Raw genomic sequence first — 15,989 nt, forward strand, 5'->3', positions numbered from 1 at the left:
TCAATGTTGATTCATTGCCGATTCGTATTTGTTTATGATATTTGAACTATTTTCATATAATTAAACAATTTTTCCTTTTTTATTTATTTTTACGTTTTTTTTTCTTTCTGTTTTTGTCAGATGATTTTCTTAACTCATTTGCATAATGATGTTAAATATATAATAATTTATAATTGATTATTTCAATCAAGGCAAATATTTTTATCAATTAGCCAAAGGTGATAATGAAATCAAATGAAATTCATGAACTGATGATGATGACGAGGCGAGGGTTACCTGGCAGGTTTATTAATTGACAATTTCAAAGAGATTGCAATTATAATTTATCTTATGTGCTAGCATATTATCTAGGAGTCTACATGGATTTAAGATATTCAAGTTATTATTATTAAAGATTTCTCATATGAATTCCCAGCACGTTTTTAACTGTGCATGTTTATTTTTAACTCAATTTTAATTAGTTACCACAGAGAGAAAGAAGCTTTAACCAGCTTATACTTGTGTACCTACATACAAATATGGTTATTTTTCTAGTTAGGGAGTTTGATTAACGGACGGGTCTTATGTATGTACTTGATATATAATAGCTTGAGATGTACGTTGTACATTAATAAACCACAAAGCCGAAAATTATCTAAAAAATTTAGGTAGTCGACTTAACTATGCCCTGCATCTGATTTCATATATCTTCTTTATTTCATATTGAACACGAAAATCATAAAGCATTATTCTTTATACAAGATTAGGACGGAAAGCGGAGAAAACGAACTATTATTGCCTGCAAGTTGAACAAGTATAGAAAGAAGATAAGGAGTGCAAAAGATAGAAGAAAAGCGAAGAGAAAACAAGTACAAAGTTCATCAGTTTACTTTTCTTTAGACTTGGACATGGATTAAACTCAGTGGAAAACATATTAAATATGGCATTAATAAGAGTACACTCAAAAAGGAAATCCAGAGAGTGCATTCTTTTTAGTCTGCGGGAATACTTCTCGTTTGGTAGATCTGCTGCCAGCCGGTTGGCCCCTTCTATGTCCGAAACTCTGTTCTACACAGGGACTTACAAGTCCGCTCAGTCTACAAGGAACTCCTGATATTAAGAGTTCGCCACCTCGGCATAAAATTCCATTGCCAAGAAAGTGCTAACACGAATTAAATACTATCAATTTACATATTTAGTATATTACATTGATAAGTAAATCTAAGTATATATTTTTCAGTTTTTTTTTTTTTTTTTTTTTTTTGTCTGTCATCATTCAAATACATCTCCTTTTCTTCTACGGGTTGTGGAGGGTATCAAATGTTTCAAGCCAGTTGATTTGCCTTCTTCTTGGGGGTTATTTATTTTATCAAAGCACAGCCGAAATGCCAGAGGATGAAATTTTAAATTTAATATTATAGCGATGGCATTATGTAAGCAGCCTAAGGCAGACTGATAAACACAATATCCCACTGGATATGAGTGGGATAAAAAAATGAGAGACTGGTGTATTTTTCTTTTTTGTGTGAGGTGTGAGTGTGGGGTGCTCACCTGACACCTTTTTGTTATGCATTTTAGCATTTTATTAGAAACTTCGAAAAGACTATGTGTTTGTGTGTGTTTGGGTGTGTCTGTATCTGTATTTAATTTGGAATTGAATGAAATCTTTAGAAAAATGTTATAAATTTATACCAGTTTGACATTAGATGTGTTTCGTGTCTGTTTAGTCGCCAAAAAAGTCTTTGTGGCCGCCCCATTCAATCTTGCTAAGAATCTTAAGTTCATTGTAAGCCTGCTTGGCTAACCAATGGAAGACTGGACTATTCCATTCTTTGGCCGTGTCTATGGAGGCTTCCCTATTGATATTCGATGTCCCTGTATTTACCTCCCAATATTTGGACCACATAAAGATCATGCTGCGCATTTTGTATATCCACAGATGATTTGGTACACTGCGTATAATATCCAGCAATTGCTCAATATCCGACAAGGATAAATTCTCCAAGAAGGCTTCACTCATCAACTGAAATATGGTGCGCATATTGTAATTATAGCCATTTAGATTCTTCACCAATGCCAAATTGGCTGAGTTAAGTAGTTTCTTAGTTGTATTCTCGATATATGATCCTTCATCTTGGTCCTGTAGCTGTATAAGATTTAATATGAAAGTATATTTCACATTGTAACCATTGAATCTCTCCAATTGCTTGTCGATGCCAATTTCACACCATTGAAAATCCTTCCACCAGTTATGCCAATTGCGATAATTCTTGGAGCGGTAGATGTTGGACCACTCAAGAAACAGTGTCTCAGCCAGAAGCCCCTTGCCAGCGATGGAGTCGTCATCATATATCTCATCGCTGTCATAGAAATTTACAGATTCCGGACTGCACGAGCCAATCATGTAATTTGGGGATTTCTTAAAGAATCTAACTGCATGTGATTTGGTTTCCGGTTGTGGTAGAACCTTTAAAGTGGTATCGGTATACGGCAGTCTAAAGCCGCCAACGTGAAAACCACGCTGACGTGACCTTTTCGAAAACAATCCAATGTCCTTTGCCTCAACGGTTTCCAAAGCTTTGCGTTTCACTGGCCCCGAGCGTATATTCGAATTATCGGGAAGTTTGCGTTTCCTTTTATTAGCTGGCAACATCGGCTTGTTTTGTGACTGCTGCGTAAGAATTGGCTCATTGTATGCCTTGGGGGGATGATTGACATCTAAACGTCCACGATCATAACGATCATTATTCCAGTCGCTCTCAAAATTAAATGTTTCATTATCATTAGCATACAATTGACGATAGTTGCCTTGATCGATTGGTGGGTCATCATAGAAATCTACGTTATTGTGATCAGCAAACTCACGATAGTCCATATTAGGATTTTCACGGCGATTAATATTAATCGGTGGCTCATCTATAAAAGCTGAACTGCGCTCATTCGGGCTATCGCTGAATCGACTTGTATTTGGAAGATCATCGAACATTGAACGCTCTGGATACTCTTGAAACTGCCGAGGGTCATTGGGACGCCTATCCAAATGTAAGTCATTGCCATAATTAGCATTCAATGGAGTACTGTAATGTTTGGGACTTTCAATCCAATTAATGTTTCGTGGTGGTGAAGGTGGCTGAGGGATGGGTGAAGCCACACCCAAGGGAAATGGAATCCTAGCCATGGGATCAAGCAACTGCAAAATCTTACGCAACTGGGCTGCATTAAGTTCCGGTTGATCTAGTGGCTTATGCATCATATCGTGTATTAGCTGATCAGCTTCACGGGAATAAAACGAGCGCCTGGTTAACTGATCGGCCCTACGTCTACCAAAGCCCAACTTGCGTAAAAAATCGATACGGTTGTTTTTTTCAATCAAGTGTGGTGGCAAGACTTGGAGTGACAACGGTGGCAAAGGCGAACGCCCTCTTGGCAAGGGCCCTTTGTTAGCTGGACCCATTCTACCATCCGCGCGATTCACTGCATTCTGCGTGCGAATAAGAAACTTCAAGTATTCCTATATTACTTTTATCTGCAGTTTTTACTTACCTTTGGAAAGGAAGATGCAGGCGAAGTCAATTGTTCAATCTTTTTTAATCTGGCCGCATTGAGATCCGGTTGATATAGGGGCATACGCATCATAGTACGTACTTCTTCATCAGCTTCCCGGGAGATATAAGTGCGCTTGGCCAATTTCTCGGCTCTACGTCTACCCAAACCCAAAGTACGCAAAAAACTGACACGATTGTTCTTCTCAATCAAGTGTGGTGGCAAGACTTTCGGCAATGCAGTAGGTCCACTAGGAGCACCTCGCTGGGCGACATCGGCATTGGCATGTAGTGGCGACCTGGCATGTTGTAAGGGCCTTCTGGTAACTGGAACCATTCGAGCAGCCGCACGATTTACCACATTCTGCGTAAACAAGTTAAAAGAATGCCTTCAGCTTTTGTCCAGAGATTTAACTTACCTGTCTCATAGGTGAACAACGTAACATTTTCTTATTTTATTTAGTTTTTAATTAAAATGATTTATATTTTATTTTTTATTTTTTTATTAGAGCTAGTTTCGCTTTCGACGTTTGCCACTGAATACTAAAAGTTGGAATGAGTTTCCATTGACTCGGACGATGTCGAAGTGAAAGTAAAACGACCAGACTACTAGATTGAGGTTTCTTTTTATAAATTGAAGTAAATTTTCGAAACTTCAGAAAACCCAAAAGCCGCAAGTTTACTTATTTTCAATCAACTAAAAGATTGCCGTCTGTCTTTTCGCGTCGTCTTACCGAGTGTAGTGACTCAATAAGCTGGCATTTTATTTGCATTTTTTTCGTCACTTGCCCCTGTTGTTGGTCCGTCCCATGGGCTGTCTGTCGACGTCGTCATCGTGATGCTGATGGCCCCCGCCCGATTCCCGTCGTTTTGAGCTCATCTCTGTTTGAGTTTTTCACTTTGTCGTCAACGCGGCGGCGGCATGGCGAGCAAATTCATCATCGTCGTCGTCGTCTCTCTCAGCACGCGTCTGTCAACCTCGCTAAGGATACAATAAATGTCTTTCGCGGTCGACCCGCCAACTCCTCTATACGCACAGCGTGCTTCATATCCTGGCATATACTGGCATGTCCCACTGGAGGCCAAAGACGAGAGTGCGAATACTGGAGCCACCCTGTATCAGTAGATACGGGTCTGAGTGAAATACTCTGTCGGATTAATATGCAGTAACGTTTTGCATTTTTTTTCGTTTCGTTTTTCTTGCCCTTACTGTTGGTTTATTCATTTGCCTTTGGCTCTTCTTATTCTTCTTTTTTTTTGTGTGTGTGTGTGCTGGCTTTCTTTCTTAGCCCTCGCTACAGATGGGGCTCAGACTATCTGAGGCTCAGGTGCACTTTGGGGATAACAAATTAAACAACTTTATGCAAGTGCCGCTGAATAAATGCGATGAATTTTTTGCTCGCCCACGCCATTAGGATGTGATGGCGTGTGGAATGGAAAACGGATGTGCATAAGGATAATCAAATAGTGAGGCAAGATGTTAAATAATAAACCATTTATATGAAAATGAAATATTAGAAAGAAACCCTCCAAATGGATATGTCAAGTTATTAAGTTATAGGAAATGAGCCACAACCGCAGAAAGACAAAACAAAGCAGATAAAAAAGGAAAAATTTATGTTTTATTCATTGACCTGAAGCATATAAACAAATCTATTAGAAAACCCAAAGTCTGAACTCCAAAAAAATAAAAGCTTTTACAATAATTTGGGAAGTATACAAGAAATGTATATATTTCACTTTTCACTTTTACACAATTTGTTACATATGTATACATAAATCATACACATGTATGTCCTTTATATATCCATAATTAAACGCATAAAATGTCCGCGTTTTCCGATTTGAACAGTTACTTAGGTAAACCATTATCAGTATCGTCACTATTTGAAATTGGCGGCGGTTTGTATCGATTCCTCGGCTCCAAAAGGTAAAGTACTTCGTATAATATGGCCATCTTCTCCTCCACCTTTAATCCATGATGATTGAGCATTGTCTTCTGCATGATATTCCGCATCTGCTGATCAACTTCACGTGAGCTAAAGGAAGTCTTCACTAATTGATCGGCCATATCGCGGTCGACGCCCAATTGACATAGGAAATTCAGACGTTCAATGGTATCCTGCATGTGTACGGGTAAGACTTTCACCAATCTAACTTTTGAACGATTGGAATGTGGCAAAGGTGGCGGCGGTGGAGGCGCTGCCTGTGGCGATTTTCCAATGCCCAAGCCTACGCCACACAAACGTCGAGTTACATCAGACTGTGGAGTTAGGAGACATACGACATTTTTCATAGGTATATGTACATGGAAAGCTATTTCATACTTACCCGCTTAATAGGACCGTGACGCAGCATTCTTGTGTAGAAAATAAGCAAAAAGCAAAACAAAAAAAAAAAGTGGCAAAAATCTTTTAAAAACTTGCTTTTTTTCAAGGAATGTATCTAGAAGAACCAATTTTGAATTTCTTTATGTCCATCTACAAACTAATGTGTGACAAACATGTAAAGCCAAGCACACTCGACCTAAGAAAATTCTAAAAGTTATAGTTTGTTTCAGAGACGTTTTGTAGGCATCGATTAGTTTTTTGATTTATCGAGAAAGACCCATTATTCGATAAATAACATTTTCTGAGTGAAAAAATATCCATGCTTGCTATGTTTTTTGAGCAAAACTTTTCTACTTCCTTTCGCATCTGTCCAAAATTAAAATTATATGTGTTATTAAAGAAATGTGCTTAGCTAGAGGTGATAGAAATTGAGAATGAGCCAAATTAAATTGGACAATGTATGACTTTTTTTTAAATAACTTATAAACAAAACCAGAGAGCCGGGGCTGGCTTCGAAAGCGACGAAGTTTCTATACCCTTGCAAGTTTGATGTTATTAATCTTTACTTCATGGTTTTATTTGAAAAGGCTAACTTTCGCGAAAGAACGGCCTACACCCTTATGGAGGCAATATGACATAGTGGTCCGATCCGGATGAGTTCGAAATATACACTGCTGCTTTAAAAAGATTGCCTCATTTCCGAAATAAATATCTTGAAGGTCATGACAATGCCTGAGTTATTCTCAAATAAGTTTGTTTATAATATAAACTTTATATTTGTATAAAAACTGCTGGAGCCATTTGAACAATAACTTCCGCCATTCTGTCAGTTTAAGGAAATGGGAAAAGGAAAATCATGCATTTTCTCTTTTCAGTTTGTTGTCTTTTGGCTTACCCATCCCCTCTGTTTGACACTTTACTCCAATTTTACTGATGATAGACTCGAAGCAAAATAATTTATTGCAATCACTCAACCCAATGGAAGGATCGAAGGTGACAACGAAAATGTCATGTTTTAAAAAATAAATGGAACTTGTGTCCCTAAAGAATACGGAAAGTACGGAAGGCAGAAGCAGACAGGATGCAATAAAATGCGTCAGCAAACGAATTGAAATAAATAAGATATAAAATTGTTGAGCAAAAACACGGAACACCCGAGCTGTCGCAGTTGCCATTGCCACGATTTATGCCTCAAAAGATATAAATATATTTACGAATGTCCTTTCGACTGCGTTCCGATAAGTGTATTTATTTTGCAACATTTACAATGCACCAACACCAATTGACATCTCTTAAATCTCTTCCTACAAACCTCTTTTGTTCTCTCTGGGTTTTGTTTGCTGCCACGGGCAATGCTGCTGCTGTTGTTTGTTTGTTTGCTGACTCGACAACAAGTAGACCATGACCACGCCTTTTATCTAACTGACTCGCAATTAAGGCAAACGAACAACAGCAGCAGCAGCAGAGAGTGGAAAAACTAATCTCAAGCGGCTCGTAAATTCCACAAGGACATTCCTGTGGGACCCACGAAGGATATGTTGTGTAGCAATTGAAACTATGCACAAAATCTGCGACGTTGGTAGAATGACTAAGCTGCCATTCTAATCTCACGCTTCCTCTAGGTCTGCATCTTTCTCTCTCTACTTCTCTCTCTCTCGGTCCTAGTCACTGATGGCTGTTTTCACTGCCACGAGAAGATTGTGTCAACCAACCAGAGAATAGCCCGAACCATATAGTGAATGCCATAGCTGAGAATTGGCAACAACTGCTGCTGCTGCTGCTTCTCCATCGTCATTTGCATATTAATTAAATGTCAAAGGGTAAGTAAGAAAACAGTCTGTGGTGCCATGGTCTTTAATTCAATTGGCACTTGAGCAGATCAAAATAACCTAACGAAAATATATCCACAAGAAAAAGCAAGTGTCTCAATCATCCACATTCACACCCCTCTAAGCCCTATCACTTCAATTTTAGGCCAGCAACATAAATCCTTCAAGCTGTCATCCATCCAATAGTAGCAGCAGTAGCGGCAGCATCTTCTGTTCCCTCCATTCAAAATATTCCACAGAAATGAAAAAACCATAACCCGCTTATAGCACAGATGCTGCTGGAGCTGCTCTGCAGCTGGCATTAGAGCAGTTGCTGCCATGACAACCTACAAAGATGACATTTTCCTATTGATGCACGTTGCTGATGAGCCAAAAATCATATTGCCAGCAAAACAATTGGATATTGGGGAAGAAGATTTTATCCTTTCATCATGGCTTTGTATGGTAAACCTAAGGTAAGGACTTCTGTATATTATGCAACACAGAGAATATGGTTTTGGACTGTCATTTGTCTTAGTCCAATGTTACTTTAGTTAATGGATATTTCTTGGCTAAGGTTCTATTTAATCACGAGTCACCGGGACAAAGGCAACCGTCGGCAATGATAATGTCAATTAAGTGTTAGAAATTTCTATAAAATATATGTATGAAAATTAGACTGGACCTAAAATCATATTTGGAACTCTGCAAAAATTATTTAATTATAGTCAATTTTAATACAGACAAAAACTTCAATACTTTTAACTAATTTTGTTGTAATCAAAGTACGGCATTTGAATATGAAGTTTCAATAGATTTCCTACAGAATTTATTATGAACTTTTCATCACACCATTGGTGTTGCTTTGATCGTTATCATAAGGAAATTAAATTATTTTTTTACTTTTAGATAGTAATTGCCAATAATAACTATGCTTAACAATTCAAATTACTCATACGCCATGTAGCCCATATACATAAATTGGCTCAGATTCCATATTATTTAAAATGTTTACTTAGATCACTGTTAAACAATGATATACCTGATATAATAACATCGGATGACGATTCAAAGATGCTTAGCTAGTATTGGAAGGTGCTAACTACGGCAGCTCAAATAAGTACAAAAAAGTGTTGCCTACTTTTATGGATAAGACCGATAAAGCTATTCTAATAAGATTTTAAAAAGGTTTTAAACCATCTGGTTAGTTGCAAAATTAGTTTAGACATCTAAATAATGCATAAAATATCAAACTTCTTAAAATCTACAGAAAGAATTAAAATTAAATTTGTCTTCTTATCCACTCTAATTCCCACTTATACATACATCTCCTGGTCTGACTTATTTCTACACCCAAGTCAAACTGCCAAAAGTCGGCTAACCACACAGACTAGGGACACCAACACACCGAGGAGATAAACAAGATGAAGAAGAAGGACAAGAAGGTGACAGCATGATGGTGAATTGAAATTGCAGTAACCCAAAAGCAAAAAGATATGCAAATCTTGACGAAATGTCTATCCGAAACTGTTTGCTCTTGTGTTTGCCATAAAATTTTGTGGTGGAAAATTAGCACGCAAATTACAACCCAAACCCAGGAGACCCAAGAGCCAAAGGAAAGACGACTTCATGTAAATGTGTGAAAATGTTGATTTCAATAAATTTATGGAAAATCTTTGCCAATTTTAAGTGTTGACTAATTGAATTTAAGACAACATGCACAAATCAACAATTTAGAGAGCAAAGCAAACAGTCAAAGAGCAGACGATAAACTGAAAATTGTATTCAATTTAAAATAACTAACACTTGAAGCCAAGTGTGTGGGTCAAGAAAGAATTGTTTTTCCACTAAAATTTAAACACTTCATTTAAAACTTACCATGCCATATTTCCATTTGATGAGCTTGTATTACAAGGCAATATTGCTTTTTGCAAAATACTTTTCCTGTAGTCATTTCGGTCAACCATCTCATGATGAAAGCCAAAGTTAGACAATGTATTGTATTCTGGTCTCTGTGCTGTTTATTCGCTTGCCATTTTATATCACATTTTGAAATGCCATTCAATATGTATACATTTTTCTCTCAACTTCCTCTTTCCTCTTTCACTTCAATTGAGTACACATATTGCACTTATAGTCATCAATTCGTACATGTGTAGATAGATACTTGGTTAGATGGATAGACAAACAGATGTCGGTTCCTTGTTACTGTTGTCGTTGTTGTTGGATGGCTTGACTTTGCTTGCATTTTGCGAAAAAGTCTATTAGAAAATGTAAAGATAGAAAATGCTGCAATAAAACTAAATCGAATTCAAACACAAAGTTCATTTACAGTTCATCAACTCAAGTCAGCTTCCCAAAGTGAGCAAACAAAGTCGAACACACATACATAAATAAAGTGTAGGCCAACCCATGCTCCGCCAAAGAGCCATCTCTCTCATTCTCTGACCAACTCTTCATCACTCTTCGCTTAGTTGGAAAGCGGTTAAATGCCTTTGGCCTGTTGCAGGGCAGTGAAACTTCTAAACATGGCTTTTATGCTAAATTAAATGTGCTACAACCTCAAACTTGTAAAAGTCTACACACATACGTATACGTAATATATGTATCTTTGACTTTCATGGAGAATGTAAGCCAAAAAGTTGAATATATTAAATCGATTCGGGCAATTGAAGCAATGTGTATTTGAGTTGTACGACAAAAAAAAACACATTCAAGGCGAATAGTTGGCAAATTAAATTACTTATTTTTAATGGCATATAATATTTTGTACATTTGCAATTTGATAATTACTTATTGCCGTTTATTGTTTTCGCGGTCGTTTAAATGTTTGTCACACAAAATTTTTGGTCAAAAGTTTTTTCCTTCAGTTTTTCCGTTTGCGGCTACGTGAAATTCATTTCCATCCATTTATATGGCCATGGCCAACAAAAATTTGCGCTAATTGTGTGTAAAATGTTTGGGTTTTTGGGGTTTTCGCTTTGTGTTAAATAAATTTCATGGCACTATAATTTGATTTGCCACCAAAAGAGAAAACTTTGCCACGTGCTATGCATAATTTAAAGCTAAGCCATTGAATTGGATAGGTTTGACATTGTCCATTTTGTTCCATTATACGATTTATTTTTACAAATCGTTGCATATTTGAGCTGTGTCAAAGGTCAATTCGTTGACTTATTTGCGCTCGAATGCATTGGCAAAATCGTTTTAACTAGAACGCAAAGACGAACAAGACATTTTTTTTTCTTTTGCTCAAAGCGTTCAAGTGGAAAATACTGAGTAAGTGTATTTGATTTTTTTTTTTCTAAATTTTCAAGTACACTGGGTCACATAACTATGCTTACACAAGAAATTTATCTCACCCTATCACGAAAAGTGTAGGTAGATGACTTATTTAATCAAAAGAATTAACAAAATTATTGTATAAGTAGATACCAGATTCTTTACTTTATTTTATCGCCTTTTGCATTTGAAAGATTGTTTCAACAGAAATTATCTTAGTGGGCCTATTTTAAGTTGATTAAAAAATAATATTACAAAAAGTCGATTATAAACTCTAAAATGACTCTTCTATGCACTCAAACTCTGATTTTTATAAACTACTTAACAGACTTGAGAAAGTTACTCTAATATGAGATATTTTGATAAAGAAAATTTGCATAAAATTTCAAGTGATGAAGAAACTTTCTTCAGACCCATGAAAGCATGGATTCCGTAGCAAACCTGCTGTAGGCTTAATCCGGCACTGCCTCAAAATTGTCTGCCAATCGGAAGTTGACAAAAGTCATTTTGGATCGAAAAACGGCCAACTTGGCAAACTCTGACCACTGACATCAAGGCAAAACAATTTGATGAACATTTGCATTTCAATTAGAAAATGATTTAAGTACCAATTTAGGTGACCTAATTTCTGACTTTAATTGAACATGGTTACAGAAAGAAGCATACAGCTTTTCACTATATAAAAGTCTTAAATATTTAATTGAAATGAATGAACATCACGTTGCATATTTCATGTACAGTGCCTCCTAATAAATGTCATCAAAACTGATAATTCAATTACTAAAGCTGTCACAATGCATCATATTTGTATGTTATGTGTGTCAAGTGAGATTTCATTACACATGCCAATTAAATTGTGCATATGGAAAGCCATTTTTCTGACAAGTGCAAATGCGGAAAATTGAGACTGATGAGTTGACAATTAAAAGGACAGTTCAGCGTGTAATGTATCTGTATTTGTTAACAGTTTTCAAACAATTTACTTTTTTAAATTATCAACGACAACCATAAATATACATAATTGGTAAGCTGAATATACATATACGAAACTTATCAGCCGAGTGCAGATACTTTTCATAAAAGGTTTCCACTGGACCCGGGACATGGACGTGGTTTTAAAGTAGTATCCTGTGCAGGAGTGTCAACCGTATCAACGTTGCCTTTTATTTACATTTCCATTAAGTCAACAAACGCAGCCAAAAGCAAACAAGGAGCAAGTGCCAACGAGATGCGAAGCACGAAGAGGGGCCAGAATAAACGACAAAAGGTAAATGGTGAAGGCATAAAACAAAGAAGAAAGAAACAAAAAAACGAAACTCTGAAAGAGACTTGAGACAAAGTCAACACGAATTTGCAATTTGGTTTAAATTTCCATGGCGGCCGCTGCACAAATTGCTAATTCGCTAAAAACTTCAACGTTGACACAAGAAATTTGTGTGAATACATTTTTTTTTTTTTTTGTTGGACTTGCGTTTTGCCTTCCAAAAATGTACATATAGAAAGTAAAAGTGAAACAGAAAGAAGACGAATTGAATAGAGAGTGCAAAGCAAACGACTTACATATAACAGGTAGGAAAGATGATCCCCATTGTCCAGGGTCCATTGAATATGCCATAAGTTTAATAAAAATAATTATAATTTTAGCGTGATTAATGATAAAGTGCATTTGAATTGAAAGAAAGAGAGAGTGCAGCAACAAAGAGAGTACTCATTGCCTTTAATCAACCTAAGAGTTTTAATTAAAGTTCATTCTGATCGCATGCTTTTCAATACAACTGCCTAAATAGGGCCATGCAAGAATTACTTAACTATATTTATGTGATTGATCTTCATTAGAACTTTTATATTAGCTAAATACTTGTTTATTCTTTGCATACTTTTAGGCAGTGTAAACTCAAAAACTTTGATGTTGACAATCACAATTACCTTTTTTCAGTTAAATTATAATTATATAATTATACAATTATTATAACAATTAATGATTTTTGATCTCATTGACTGCCTTTCATCTGACTTTTTATCTTTAAAACACTTAATGCATTAAAATTCATCGTGTAGTTGGAATATTATATGTATTTGTACTTATTGTTTAATGCATCTTTGGCTTTAACTGACTTAAATGGATTATGATTTATACTTTAACGTAGTTTATATAACTTAAATGTCAAACTGCTGATGCAGTTTTGATTCAGGGGGAATAAGCAATATATCATTATAAAAGTTTGACATTTTTTATTTACTTGTTGAACAGAATTTAAAATTAAATTCCAATTTGTTGACTGCCAACCATGGGTTGTCTCTTATAGAAGACCGATTTGATTCTTTACATTATCAGAATCGACATTTAACTTTTACCTAAAAAGATTTATTGATTTATAAATGGAGGAATTAGGCCAAGTAAGTGAACAAAAGTAATTGTAATCAAATAAGTAAGTTAACTTAATACTTAATAATCTGACATTCACTAAATGCAAGTTATTTTAAATATTTTATGATGGGCCATATTCAATAGGGAAAATTCTAAGAATATAATTGATTTTTATTGCTTCAAAGTGGGTATGTTATCATTGTCCAATAAAAACGATAAAAACCATTACGATTGTAAGTCCATTCAATACTTTGTATTGCATACGATCATTAATAGGGTATGATATTTTCGATGTCACGGAAATGGTGGTTTTTGTGTAAATAGAAAATAAAAATCGCTTGTTAGCTTGGGCCTGTCCCCTGTGCTTTTGCTTATCAGAAATCAAAGAGAAGAACAAATATTGACAAAACACTTTCCGGCAAGTGCCATACGGAGACTTATTAGAGAGTAATAATGCAAGTATTTGAGTACTTTATAATCCCCCCCACTAAAGTATGATGCATGATGAAGAGAAAGAACGTTAATCAAAATGACTTGAAGGGATTGCAACAAGCTTAAGCTTATATAATATTCCCATTGGATAGACGATGCTGGACAGGCGATTGATAAATATGCAACTACTAAATTAAAAGTGTCAAGCTCAACGGCGATGAATGGCTTATCCAGCAATTCTTCTTCCTCATGGACCTTCATTCGACTGCGGTGGCAAGCACAGATTTTCGACAAGCAACAAAGCATTTAACATTAGTGGACATTTTTCAATGCAGAAGGGTAAATGTGTCACCAGAGGAGTGGGTTGTTGGGGTTAGAGAGCAGCCATAGAAAGACCTTATCCATATCAAGCTTTGGAGAACTTGGTCATTTCGCTGGTACAAAGTTCGAAAAAAAGCGGAGAATGGAAAACGTTTTTAAATGCCATTCAAGGTTTTTGCGATTTTTACATGAGGCACGAGTTGAGGCAAAATGGGACACAAAAAACCAACACGTTTATGTTGTATTCTATTTTTAATTGAATAACAACAATTATCCAAACAGAAATGAGGTGTTGGTTCTTTTTTTTTTGTTGTGTTTTGTTTTTCTCTTACCTCTCATCTCATTTCTTTTGTTTTACTCACGCGACACAAAGGCGCCGAGTTTAAAATCAATTCCCCACGGCTTTGACTCACAGCAATCATTACATAGTCGTACTATATAGATCGATTGGACTCGATAAGGTGTTTCGTCTATAAGCACACCCTTCATTAGCTTTTATTGCCAAATAAGTGAGGATGATTTTTTCTTAGGGTGCGGCCTTTGCCGACCTTGATAATTGGCATTGAAATAAATTCTGTTATCTATTGTACAATAGATTCGCAAATACTTGTGAGTCAATGTGATATACTGATTACAGAAGATAGCGAACTGGTTAATATGTTTTATCTATTGAAATCTATCAACTTGCGCAATAAATGATTTATAATCGGAAGTTAGTCACATCAATGTGAAATCAGGAAGTTTCATTAAGGGGACTGGGAAAATTTCATGATAAAAAACCTAAAATTGTTGCAGGTACGGAAAGACTTTAAGATATTGACTCAGCATAAGTAGCAATTGTTGAACAGGGAATGAATGTCATATTCATGGGTTTTTTCAATGCTAGCTGAGTAGGCGAATTATCTGTTTTCTGCATGTGAATAGCTTTTGGTTATCTCCTGAGGTCAGATAAGGGATGTCATTACGTTGGGCGATGTGCCACAAATGGGAATCGAAACTGCTACGAAAAAAAACTGACCTACTTACACGTGTTTATTGACTTAACAGAAAAATAACGTATACGCACGATACGCCAGGTGAAAAAACAGATATATAGAACATAGACAATATTTAAACGAAAGATGTTGAAAAAGCCTAAAAAGCGTTTACAATTATTTATCTTAACAATTAGTAAAACAACAAAAGGATGATGCTTGTAGCTGATTGCCAAAAGGACCACTGTCCATCGAATCAGGAATAAATAACTTAAGAAAAGTAAAAAAGTTGAACTGAAAGGTTAAGACCTTGAATATATTGCTTATTCAAAAGTGTGTTACATTTTATTAAATTTTCTTTCCTTTTATTGACAACTCATTTGCGATTCGCCTCCTTTTGTCCTTGTCCGACGTTGACAATATCAGCTGCTTGTTGGCTTTTGTGGCTCGTTTCATTTCTCTCGCCTGCCTCATTAATAATCACAATATCCCAGGTATGCCGTAGTCAGTCAACGAGGATGATGTTGGTGCTGTCTTTTGGGTTATGCAAAACTGTCATGAATCGGGAAAATGTAATTACATTCCCGTTGCTGCTGCTGCTGATGATGATGATGATGACGAGGTGGTAGATGGATGCCAGCGACGACATTTCATCTTGGCAGCCAAAGCAAAAGACAGCAATACGTGCATATAAATTGTATAATGTCGACGCCTTCATAAAACTTTGGTAGACACGTAATTTAGAAGTAAATAAGTTGCCATCGTCTTTGTATGAAGGTTGCCGCTTCTTTTATACTCTCAACCAAGTTGGATTAGCTGTTTTGTTGTGTTTATGGTGTTCATAGTGGGCGATGGCATAATGATTATATTATTGAATTTAACTCTTTACCTGTAATTGGATATCACACAAATTGAGTTGAAATAAATGGTATCCCCTTACACACAATCTTATC

At 36.1% G+C, this 15,989-nt stretch overlaps 2 protein-coding genes across 5 annotated transcripts; both read right to left on the minus strand.

Annotated features, from left to right (window-relative positions):
* Nucleotides 1–1,237: 1,237 nt before the first annotated feature.
* Nucleotides 1,238–4,057, minus strand: LOC137581573 (uncharacterized). Of its 4 annotated transcripts, none has more exons than XR_011033190.1 (4): nt 3,941–4,057; nt 3,523–3,885; nt 1,531–3,460; nt 1,238–1,328 (listed from the first exon to the last, which is right to left on the minus strand). XR_011033190.1 is itself a non-coding variant. In XM_068295872.1 (4 exons), exons 1-4 carry the CDS (start codon nt 3,965–3,967, stop codon nt 1,703–1,705), a joined length of 2,091 nt encoding a protein of 696 aa, XP_068151973.1. In that variant the 5' UTR covers nt 3,968–4,057; the 3' UTR covers nt 1,252–1,702. The 4 variants fall into 4 exon arrangements, 2 of the variants coding, with proteins under 2 accessions (XP_068151973.1, XP_068151972.1); XM_068295872.1 differs by having other exon boundaries at nt 1,252–2,787; nt 2,845–3,460; XR_011033189.1 differs by having other exon boundaries at nt 1,253–1,451.
* Nucleotides 4,058–5,227: 1,170 nt separating this feature from the next.
* Nucleotides 5,228–6,075, minus strand: LOC137581580 (uncharacterized). The gene is made up of 2 exons (XM_068295879.1): nt 5,853–6,075; nt 5,228–5,784 (listed from the first exon to the last, which is right to left on the minus strand). The coding sequence occupies exons 1-2, from the start codon at nt 5,877–5,879 to the stop codon at nt 5,374–5,376; spliced, it is 438 nt and encodes a 145-aa protein (XP_068151980.1). The 5' UTR covers nt 5,880–6,075; the 3' UTR covers nt 5,228–5,373.
* Nucleotides 6,076–15,989: the final 9,914 nt, after the last annotated feature.

Source organism: Drosophila tropicalis, unplaced genomic scaffold, assembly GCF_018151085.1.
Source record: "Drosophila tropicalis isolate 14030-0801.00 unplaced genomic scaffold, ASM1815108v1 contig_845, whole genome shotgun sequence".
Classification (NCBI taxonomy): domain Eukaryota; kingdom Metazoa; phylum Arthropoda; class Insecta; order Diptera; family Drosophilidae; genus Drosophila; species Drosophila tropicalis.

Excerpts from the sequence above, each read along its gene's own strand:
- LOC137581580 (XM_068295879.1), bottom strand. The coding sequence starts at position 5,879 with ATGCTGCGTCACGGTCCTATTAAGCGG. Across the intron at positions 5,785-5,852 it reads GTCACGGTCCTATTAAGCGG|TCTGATGTAACTCGACGTTT; the intron begins GTAAGTATGAAA and ends CTAACTCCACAG.
- LOC137581573 (XM_068295871.1), bottom strand. The coding sequence starts at position 3,967 with ATGTTACGTTGTTCACCTATGAGACAG. Across the intron at positions 3,886-3,940 it reads GTTGTTCACCTATGAGACAG|AATGTGGTAAATCGTGCGGC; the intron begins GTAAGTTAAATC and ends TTGTTTACGCAG. Across the intron at positions 3,461-3,522 it reads CTGCATCTTCCTTTCCAAAG|AATGCAGTGAATCGCGCGGA; the intron begins GTAAGTAAAAAC and ends ATTCGCACGCAG.